Source organism: Nothoprocta perdicaria, unplaced genomic scaffold (assembly GCF_003342845.1).
Source record: "Nothoprocta perdicaria isolate Ctin4 unplaced genomic scaffold, notPer1 scaffold_29, whole genome shotgun sequence".
NCBI lineage: Eukaryota > Metazoa > Chordata > Aves > Tinamiformes > Tinamidae > Nothoprocta > Nothoprocta perdicaria.
The window spans coordinates 3,344,701-3,354,636 of NW_020455521.1; the positions used below are offsets into that span (position 1 = coordinate 3,344,701).

The 9,936-nt window shown below is 39.7% G+C and overlaps 1 protein-coding gene across 1 annotated transcript; it reads left to right on the forward strand.

Annotated features, from left to right (window-relative positions):
* The first annotated feature begins 1,095 nt into the window (after positions 1-1,095).
* Positions 1,096-8,966, forward strand: CTSO (cathepsin O). Its single transcript, XM_026041650.1, has 7 exons — positions 1,096-1,647; positions 2,570-2,703; positions 3,656-3,823; positions 4,943-5,064; positions 6,254-6,417; positions 6,816-6,908; positions 7,906-8,966. Exons 1-7 carry the CDS (start codon positions 1,566-1,568, stop codon positions 7,938-7,940), a joined length of 798 nt encoding a protein of 265 aa, XP_025897435.1. The 5' UTR covers positions 1,096-1,565; the 3' UTR covers positions 7,941-8,966.
* Positions 8,967-9,936: the final 970 nt, after the last annotated feature.

The following is a 9,936-nucleotide window of genomic DNA, read 5'->3' on the forward strand; positions in this document are numbered from 1 at the left end:
AAAGCTTAATTCTAAACTTACTTCTCATTAAAAGTAACTTCAAGGAATCCTGTTTAATTGCATCTATTTCACTATCTCTGCTACTCACAGTACCTAGCAAGGCAACTTCTTTCCTGTGCCACTCTACTGCACTGTGCAAAGCAAATGTCTTCACTGCACAAGCTGTGAAACTTTCCCATGGAAATAACTGTATCTCTTCTTTCTTCCTRACGGCCCCCCTTTACGTGCACCAACGGATTTACCTCTCAAGGGAGGCTTGGCATGGATCTTTAACGCCATCTTTTTAACTGAGCAGCTACCTTTGCAGCGCGGCTCGCTGGGGCTGCGGGACATGTCCCACGGCCAAACACCCGAGTGTGAATCACCCTGGCGCTTTTCTTCCGTGGCTTTCACCGTGCGCACCGAAACATGGCGAACGCCATCGCCAACGAACAGCCCCAACGGTTTCAACGGTTCCAACGGCCGCCTGGGAGGCGGGGCGGCTGCCGCGTGGTGCCCCGCCCCGTAGCGCGCGGGGAAGCGGAGAGCCGCCTCCCAAGAGAGGCTGGAAGGAAGAGAGGTTCCTGAAAAGAGGAGGAAAAAGGAGGAGGAAAAAATAGGAGAAAAAAAAAAAAAAAAAAAAAAAAAGAAAAGAAAAAAGAGAGAGAGAAAGGGAGAAAATGCGCGGGAGGGGCGGGGGAAGGGCGGTCTGAGGCCGAGGCACCGCCCCCGCTATAACATGGCGGCGGGGCGGGCCCGCGGGCGCAGCCGGCAGCCGGCAGCCGGCAGCGGGCGGGCCGCGCCATGGGGGCGCTGGCCCTCGCCCTCCTGTGCTGCCTGCTGCGGCCGGGCGCCGGCTGCCGCCACGGCCTTGGCGGCGGCTGCCGGCAGAGGGAGGAGGAGGCGGCGGCGGCGCTGCGGGTACCTCGCTCGCTCGCTCGCTCGCTCGCTCGCGGGCCGCGCTGCGCAGCCGGCCGGGCCGGGCCGTGCAGCCGTGGGGCGGCAGGGCCGAGCCGAGCTGGCAGGGCAGCAGGAGGAAAAGGGTTCCCTAAGTCTGGGGTGGGGGAGGCGGTGGGGAGGATGCTCTCTTTTCTTTCTTTTTCCTTTTCTTCTTCTTTCCGTGTTTCAGACACGAGGTGTCAGCCTTGGGCAGAGGGGAAATCGCCGTGGGGCTGGCAAAAGAGGAAGTTTGGCAAATTGTCAGGCCCGCATGCTCTGCTCGTGCCTTTTAACAGCATCACTTATCTAATGTCAAGATGTTTTTTCCCGTGTTTGTGAACCCCAAGGCTTGTTTTGCTGCCAAAGAAGGGCATCAGATGAGTTTGACACGGCTTGTTCTTGACTCATTTTGTCTGATTTGTAGCAATTTCTTGCCTTCTATGCCCTTACAAATATATATTTTTTTTCAGAATCTCTCTTGAAGTTAGTCTAATGACTAATATTTGTGTGATGGGAAGTGCAGGGTGAATTTGGGGTGAATCTGGGAAGAGCTAACTTGTCTAAGCTCACGTGCTCTTGGTAACCACTTCTTGTTCTGTCCATAATGTTTTATTTTCCTTCAGGAAAGTGCTAAGAGAATTAGACTAATGAATGCATCATCAAATGATAATGCGTCTGCTTTCTATGGAATAAATCAGTTTTCTCACCTGTTCCCTGAGGAGTTCAAAGGTACACATTTTGGCTGCTGCTAATATCTTTTCTTTCTATTACGCTGTTGCAGAATCTGTCACACTTGTAGATTCTTTCAGGTCTGCTAAAACGCCAGTTAATGATGTTGTGTACCAGACTGCAAGGACCTCTGTAGGATAAAACAGCCCCTTTCATTTTCTTCTGGTCTTGTGAGGCTGAGTTTCCCAGAACCTGAGTTTAATACTGTTTGTTCTTTCATTCTTCTCACTGGGCCTTAAAGCTTTCTTACATTGCAACAGTTTTAGAGCTGGAAAGTACTCCATAGATTTTCTTCATTATGCATTTCTCAAGAGAAACCCAACTACAGCACAAGAGGTTCCTGGAGATCTAAAGCTGTGCAACGATGGCCTTGGCCTTCAGGAGCGATCTGCCAGGACTCGCTTGTTTTCTTTCTTTTTTCTTTCTTTTTCTTTTTTCTTTTCTTTTTTTTTTTTAGTGAAGATAGTATGATACATAAGCTTACTTTTCTTGCTTGCAGTTCAAGTTTGTTGTTACATGCCCTATTGATTCATCTCAGAGGTGCCACACTTTTTTTTTTAATTTAAAATAATTAAATAGTATTTTTAGTAAAAAGCTAATAATTTCTATTTCTGACTATTTAAATAATTCCAAACAAAACGTACTTTATGTGGTAGATATGGGTTTGTGATCAGTTCTAAGTTTTAACAGCCTATACTCACATKTCATACAAGGATTTTTTCTGCTCTATCACCATAGGATCATTTAAAGTTATTATAGAATATAATAATTATTTCAAAATGCATGAGTTTCTTTGTACATTTAAAAATTAGATATAATCTCATGATTCTACCTATGGATCAAAATTAACTTACTGGCTTCTAATAAGTATTGTTAATTTTTTAAGTTAGTAGATTTATAGCTGTCTGTGTTCTGTGTTTAGCTATTTACTTAAGAAGCATACCTCACAAACTTCCCAGATACATAAAAGTGCCAAAGGGGAAGGAAAAGCCTTTGCCAAAGAAGTTTGACTGGAGGGACAAGAAAGTCATTGCAGAAGTGAGAAATCAGCAAACAGTAAGTTCTGAGGGTTTCGTTTCCTGTTCCCAAGCACTACTCAGACACAGTTGCAGCAGGTAGGTTGTAAAGTAGGATGAAGGATTTGGAAGGTGCCAGGACAGTCTCGGGATGCATCGGAGCACTGGCACAACTGTGGTTGGTTGAGTGTATACAAAGTGACCTGTCATTTTATGCAGAGTGAGATTACCCTTAAAAGCATCTAATGTAAAAGTTAATGTGCACTGAAGTTGTGCACTTATRAAGTGTGTGTGTKTGTGTGGCTACTTTTTTGTAGGGCAGGAAACATATGGACTGTCGATTACTGGTGTCTTTCCTTTGTGCTGTTTATCCTCATAGGAGTAAACTCCACTTTCTTTGTTAAATGCCTCAGTTTAAAGATCTGACAAGTCCGGCATAGATTCTGCCATCATCTAAGAGTTTATGTTGAATTTCATATTTTCTGCCTCTCATATGATAATATCTTTCTATTAAATTCTTCAAACTGTTGGAAATTGTAATGTGTTTCCTGAAGTGCGTTCTTTCCAGAATGAGGAAAATTGTGGTTACAAAGTAGTTTCAATYTCAGACTCAGTCTTGCCTTAAAATGCATTTCTCACAATAAAAACCATCCTCAATAAAACCCTTGATCAGTCACAACTTCAAGAGATGTTTTTATTACAGTAAAAATGAGTCAGAAARGAAGCCTTAAACTAAGACATCCAGAATGCATTTATAGTTTTTGCARAGTAGAAACTTTTCACAAAATTTCATCCATGCAGGAGGAAAAAAAAAAAAAAAGTTCAGTATTTTAAATGACTGATTCAATTTCTTAATTATTGCCTTAGAAACAAAGTTCAAGCATGAGGTTGTAAATAAAGAGCATTAGAGGACCTTTTTGACTTTTTGTCTTCTTGATATCATGTTTTAAAACCAAAACTGACTTACCATTTCTCCTCTTTCTCTGCACCAGTGTGGAGGCTGCTGGGCTTTCAGTGTTGTGGGTGGTATAGAGTCTGCCTATGCAATTAAAGGAAATAATCTTGAAGAACTCAGTGTACAGCAGGTTATTGACTGTTCCTACAATAATTATGGCTGCAGCGGTGGATCCACTATAAGTGCTCTGAGCTGGCTGAATCAGGTTTGACATTTTTCATAAATTTTGAGCCSTTCCTTAGCTTCCAAACTGACATATTTTTAATTTTTTTTTTTTTAACTGAAGGGAAACTAGTTGGGAGGGGCTGTACACTTTACATCKGATTTTAAATATATATCTTCTTCTTGTGTCTGGAATCCAGAGTTTGTTAAGCAGGAGCTTGGGAAACCTCAGAATAAAATAGATTTCCTTTGTCTTTTTTTCACTTGGACCCTGAAACAATCAAAATGCAGACATAGTTTCAAAAATAAATCTGAAATAAATAAATATCTTCTGAAATAAAAAATATTATTACTTAGGAAAACAGTTCAAGTCATAAGAATAAAAAGTATCCCCTACATTTTTTGATTTAAAAAAAAAATCTTGTCCTTTTTAAAGAACTCTGTAGTCCTATCCCTGAAGAATCTTATATTAAGATATAGTTAATAACAGTCCAGATAATGTGTTTAATTTTTCATTTTAAAAAAGAGGCTGTTCATTTACATTCCTCCAAAGTGCTCTTCCCACTTTTTTGGCAGAAGCAGAACCACAACTGTTTAGCCAGAGGGGACACGGTCACAGAGCTACTGTACTGCACAAGGCAAGAAACGTTGTACAGAAAGTTGTTAAAATAACTTATTAGCTGGACCTTGTCACCCTCCTGATACTGCTGATGAGCATTTCATCTTTATAGCAGAACTGGGTTTAATTTTTATGTAGTGGCTCTTGGTACTTTCACAGTTCTTCAGGTGTCCAGAGGAGAGGATAACTTTGTGGGAGAGCATCATTTGGAGAGAATGAATGATCATTTGTAAATGAAGGCACAGTCTCTATCACCTTAAATTTTATAATGCTGGGAGATTATTCTGAGACTAGTTCAAAATGGTGATGCCTCCTTTATTTGTTCATTTATTTATTTAACAATTCTGAGTCCTTTCTGAAAACTTTTCAGCAAATTGGGGAAGCTGGAGATATGTTATCTCTAGAGCTGTCATTCTTATCACTAATCTCATGAGCAGCGCATTGCATTTTACATGAGCTTTCTGGTTGACTTCAAAGCCTGTTTCAATCTGCATAATGCTAAAGCCAGATACATTAAATTTTCATTCATTTGCCTTCTTGCAGACTAAAGTAAAGGTGGTGAGAGATTCAGAATACAGTTTTAAAGCTCAGACAGGATTGTGCCATTATTTTCATCGCTCGGATTTTGGAGTTTCAATAACAGGATTTGCTGCATATGACTTCAGGTAACTATTATTGATTCTTTTTATTTGCTGTCCTTCTCTGCCCACTAGCTGTGGGGTAGGCCAGAGCCTGTAGTGCATTGACCAGCTAAAGGTTAAGAAGTTTTCGTTGCTGTCAGTTCTGTAGCTATGTATTGGACAAGAACTAACAGGTTAAATTTTGATAGCTGTGCCTTGCTGCAATGAATCTAGTCAATTATGTGGGCAGATCTTCACAGCTGTGGTTATCTCTGCCAGTCGGGCATCTGTGTAGGTGTGCTGGACAACGTTTAACTACAATGAATGCTTCTCCTAAAAAAAAATTGTTAGAACATACTTCAAAGCCACAAGGAGCAAAATAGTAGCATTTTGCTACATGCTAGAATTTGTTGAAAAACTTGGCAAGTGTTCAGTTATTTAAGCATTTAACTGCTTGCTTAACTCCATCCTAATGACGAGGATTTCCTTAAGAAACACTGTTATCAACTGAATGGCTTAAAGACAACTTCGAGCTTTTTAGACTTTTTATTGAATATGGGTTTTTTTCCTATTTTTTATCAGTACAATACAGCTGCATACTGAACTGGAAGATGAGTTGTAATTTTAGCTAGGATGTGAATTACTGTTGGGTAGAAATAACTAAAATTGATTATAGCATTGTCATTTTGAACATGCCAAATTTACATGCAATTTACCATGCAATGACAGAAATTTCCTATTCCTTTATGTTACCATGCAAGGATACTAATGGTAAAAGTTTAATAGCAGTAATTATCTGCTGTATATCCTGTGGTTTTTAATATATTAAGATACATTAAGATATTTTAGTGTATTATTGTGTATTAAAGTTATTTCTTTGAAGAAGCAATGGAAAATGATATAGCTTGTCAAAAGCTTTTTTTTTTTAACTGAGGAAAGTGACAGATAAAGTGTAGATGTTGTTTATTTTTACCTTGTAAAAACCTGCCCAGAAACCTGCTTCAATAGGTTTGTATCTATGAAACTGCACCTTTTTGCTCAGCCTGCGCACCCTATTTCTGTTTTAATAAGTTGTGGTGTATAAAATAGAGATCTTTTGAATGAATGGTGCACAGAATTTGGAAGAGTTTGATTACTTCTTTCTTAATTCACATGCAATGAGCAAGCCACCACCTCTCCAATAGCTTTGTCATGCTGGCCAAAGTAACCTTGCACTATGGCACGTCCCTTGCAGTGGCCAGGAGGAGGAAATGCTGCGGATGCTGGTGGAGAGGGGCCCTTTGGCGGTGACGGTGGATGCAGTGAGCTGGCAGGATTATCTTGGGGGAATCATCCAGTACCACTGCTCCAGCGGGAAAGCAAATCATGCTGTGCTCATCACTGGTTTTGACAGAACAGGTGAGTTTTGGGCAATCAGACTTCCACCTAGTAGATCTTATGTTTGCGTTCTCGCTTGAAGCTTGCCTCCTGTGCTGCCTGTGATTAAAATTCCCATTGCTTAAACTGTATGTTGTGCCACCTCAGTTCTGAAAGTGCAGTCTAATCCCTGGGGAGAAGCTCTTTTCCTCTCCATCTTCCTCTATCTTTGTGGGACTTTGTGATCCTAAAGACAAGAACACAGGTGTTTTGAGTCTGTTTAGCATTGAAATATTAGCTCCATCCTCTGTGTGGATAGTAATAAATTTCATTGTACTGTGTCATCAAACCTGTAAAAACCATGAGACTTTAGAATGGTGTTAAAAGCTTTTTATGCCTCTAAAATCAAATTGTCTCTTATGAAAATGTTTTTTTTCTAGGTAGCATCCCATACTGGATTGTGCAGAACTCATGGGGGCCAACATGGGGAATAGATGGTTATGTTCGTGTTAAGATAGGCAGCAATGTCTGTGGTAAGTCTGACAGAAAATCTGAGTGCTAAAGGCCATGTGCTGGGTTACTCCGTATAAGCAAAGCAATATCAGGGCGTCGGGGTGCGGATAAGTAGATAATATTGACTTTGTAGCCAGTCTGCTACAAGTTAAATTCAGGACTGCAGAAGTAGAGCCAATGCAGGCACATCATAGCTGTTTGATGTTGCTGGAACTTTGATTCACATTTATGGTTGTATAAACAAACTTTTAAAACAAAGATTCATCAGTAATGGTGATTAAAGCAAGTTAACTGCAGCAGTGGTCAGGAAGAAGAGCTTCATTATTTTCAAAATAGCTTGTTGATAAAGCAAGATAATGCACTTTTACTGCCATGTGCTATACAGGAGTGGCCAGTCAAGAGCAGCAATTACCTTCTTTGGTAGGTGATGTCTTTCCTTTTCAGAGTGCTCGATGTTACTGTTGAGGTTGAGAGCTGTAGGTTGAGATCTGCCACCCTTTGACACCTTCACAAGCTGCAGCGAGGCTTTGCCCTTAGTACTCAACAATCCAAAAAGGCTCAAATTGAGCACGAATAAAACCACAGTTGCTTTGGACTTCTATGTGTTTGGACTTCTAAGCTGTTCTGTGGTCTCTGGGTGATCTTACAAAGCTTTGCAGTTTCATGTTGTTTGCTAGTCTACTATGAGCAACCTGAACACGGTGCTGCATCTGATTAAAAAGAGAATTTTAAGCTTTAGATTCAGCAGCCATATCATACTGCTGAATTCTCAATTCCTAAAATTGTGAATGTGGAAGCAGAGGAGAGAGGTGATTAGAGCTCAACTATAAACAATGTTAGTCAACAAAGAAATAAAAGGGCCTCTGAACTTGTCTTTTTTTTCCTTTACAGTTCACATATTGTCATGATGTGGAGAAGGGAGGGCATAGGATACAAATTCTGGGAACTTATTTCTGTCAAGTCTAGTTTCATGCAATTCTAGTTCCAGGATTTATTAAAATCTTTCTCTCATTTTAGGTATAGCGGATACAGTTGCATCAGTGTTTGTTTGATATTCATTGGCCACAGCATACAATTATTACTTGGTTAATAGTTTGGTGTATACTGCATGTGAAGACTACTTCAAAGCAACATTTCTTAACCACAAAAATAATGTCCTCAGACATGGCTTGACCAGGGTTTTTAAAAATATTTGCATTTCAAATATGTGCTGCATATCAGATCTCACCTGGAAGGAGAGAGGACTGAGTGTTGATATTGACTGCAGAGTGAGGAAAAAGGAAGTCACAAAAATAGACTGAAACTGTAAATTTAAAACACTCTCCCAGTGGTGTTGAATCCTAGAAAAATCCACTCCATAAGAAGTCTTCTGACAAGGAAGGTAGTGATGACATGATAAGGATTCTGAAGCAAGAAATCAGTKGTGTGACAGAGGCTACCTGAAATGTACTGCACGTGAGAAGAACSAGGATTAAGCCTGTTCTTATTCTGGGGAGGAAAGGTTAGAAGAAAATATTATGTTGGGTGTTTTATTATTATGTCTGTGCTTCTCTAGCACCTCAGACATATGTTTTGTCCTCCTTTTTGTAGAATACTATTTTTTTTCCTCCTCCTCTAAAAGTAGAGGAATAAAAAAGGGAGCTGTAGAGTCATAAAGTTGTTTCCAGAGCAACCAGTGTCCCTATTGCTGCTGTCCTTCCATTTCAGTCTTTGACCTTTCTTGGGTAAATATAACGTGTATGCTCTTCAGAGCAGGGCAGAGGTGCCTGAGTTTTCTAAACTGGTTTGTAAGATGCATAGAAAAGCAAGAAGCAACTGCTCACAAGGCTGTATGGAGACAAACAGCAGCTTGTGGCTTGACACAAAGGTATTTCACAGGTCCTAACAGGACAGATGTTCTGGGCTCCGAGAGCTTTGTCAGGTTCCTCAYTTCTCTCTCCTCTACTTCATGCCAACACTGAAGCCACTTGTCAAGTGGCAGTTCAGAAATTTATTGTAGAAAAAGAAGGAAGAGGAGGAACGGAGCTGTTAATGTCTGTTTACCACCTTTGGAAAGGCAGAAGTCATGAACTACTCCATACAGAGTGAAGGCTGTTTATTCTTACACCTGTACTGATTGGAGGGACTGGTTGGGAAACCTGAGGTTTCAGGTTTGCTGGTCTGTGAAAAGGCAGTTGCAGGTAAATATAAATAGAATTCAGAGCTAAACATGCAATTATAAAATGCTGTGAAATTTTCAGCTAGAATGCCATCTAACTGTTTCCTAGAAGACATAGGCCAAGTTATGAAAATTATTGTAGCAATTTTGTAATTTTTTGCACTATGTTAATAGCTCTGTGTATAATAATCTTATAAAAAATGCAATGAATATTCAGAATTCTTCACTGTAAGTGTTGTCATTTTTCAGTCCTTTCATTTCTCCGTGTTGATAGTTTGAATGGGAAAACGACCGTTTGTGATGTATTTCTAGTTCAGGTAGTTCAGCATCTGACAAATTTTACTGGCTGAAAACCTCAGATTTACAAAATATATACAAAGTATACATTTTCTAAGATGATCTTCCCCTAATACTTCACAAACTCAGTAGCACACTTTACTAACTATAAAACCATAGCTCAAGTTATAAAAACATTATATAAAGCCATAAAAAGTGTGAACTTAGAGAAATTAAAGATATATTTAGCAGGCTTAAGCAGTTACACTAAGATACAGAACAACTCGTCCATGCTCTGTATGGGTTAATTTCTGGTATTTTTAAGAAAAATGTTAAGAAAGACAAGAACCCAGCTAATGAGAAGAGAAGGCAGCTCTGTCGGTCTTGGTCAAAGTTGCCTCACTTTTACTCTATTTGTGTCCTTATTGCAATGATATTTTGAATTAAAAAAAAAATTGAGCTGTCATATTGCTGTTTGATATTATGCTTGCTTTAAAAGATGACAACAGAAAAGCTTTAATACTGCTTTATTTGAAATGTAAAATGAAGTATTTGAATTATTTTTACCAGTATTTTTAATGACAATTCTATTTATGTGTAACCACACACAGAAA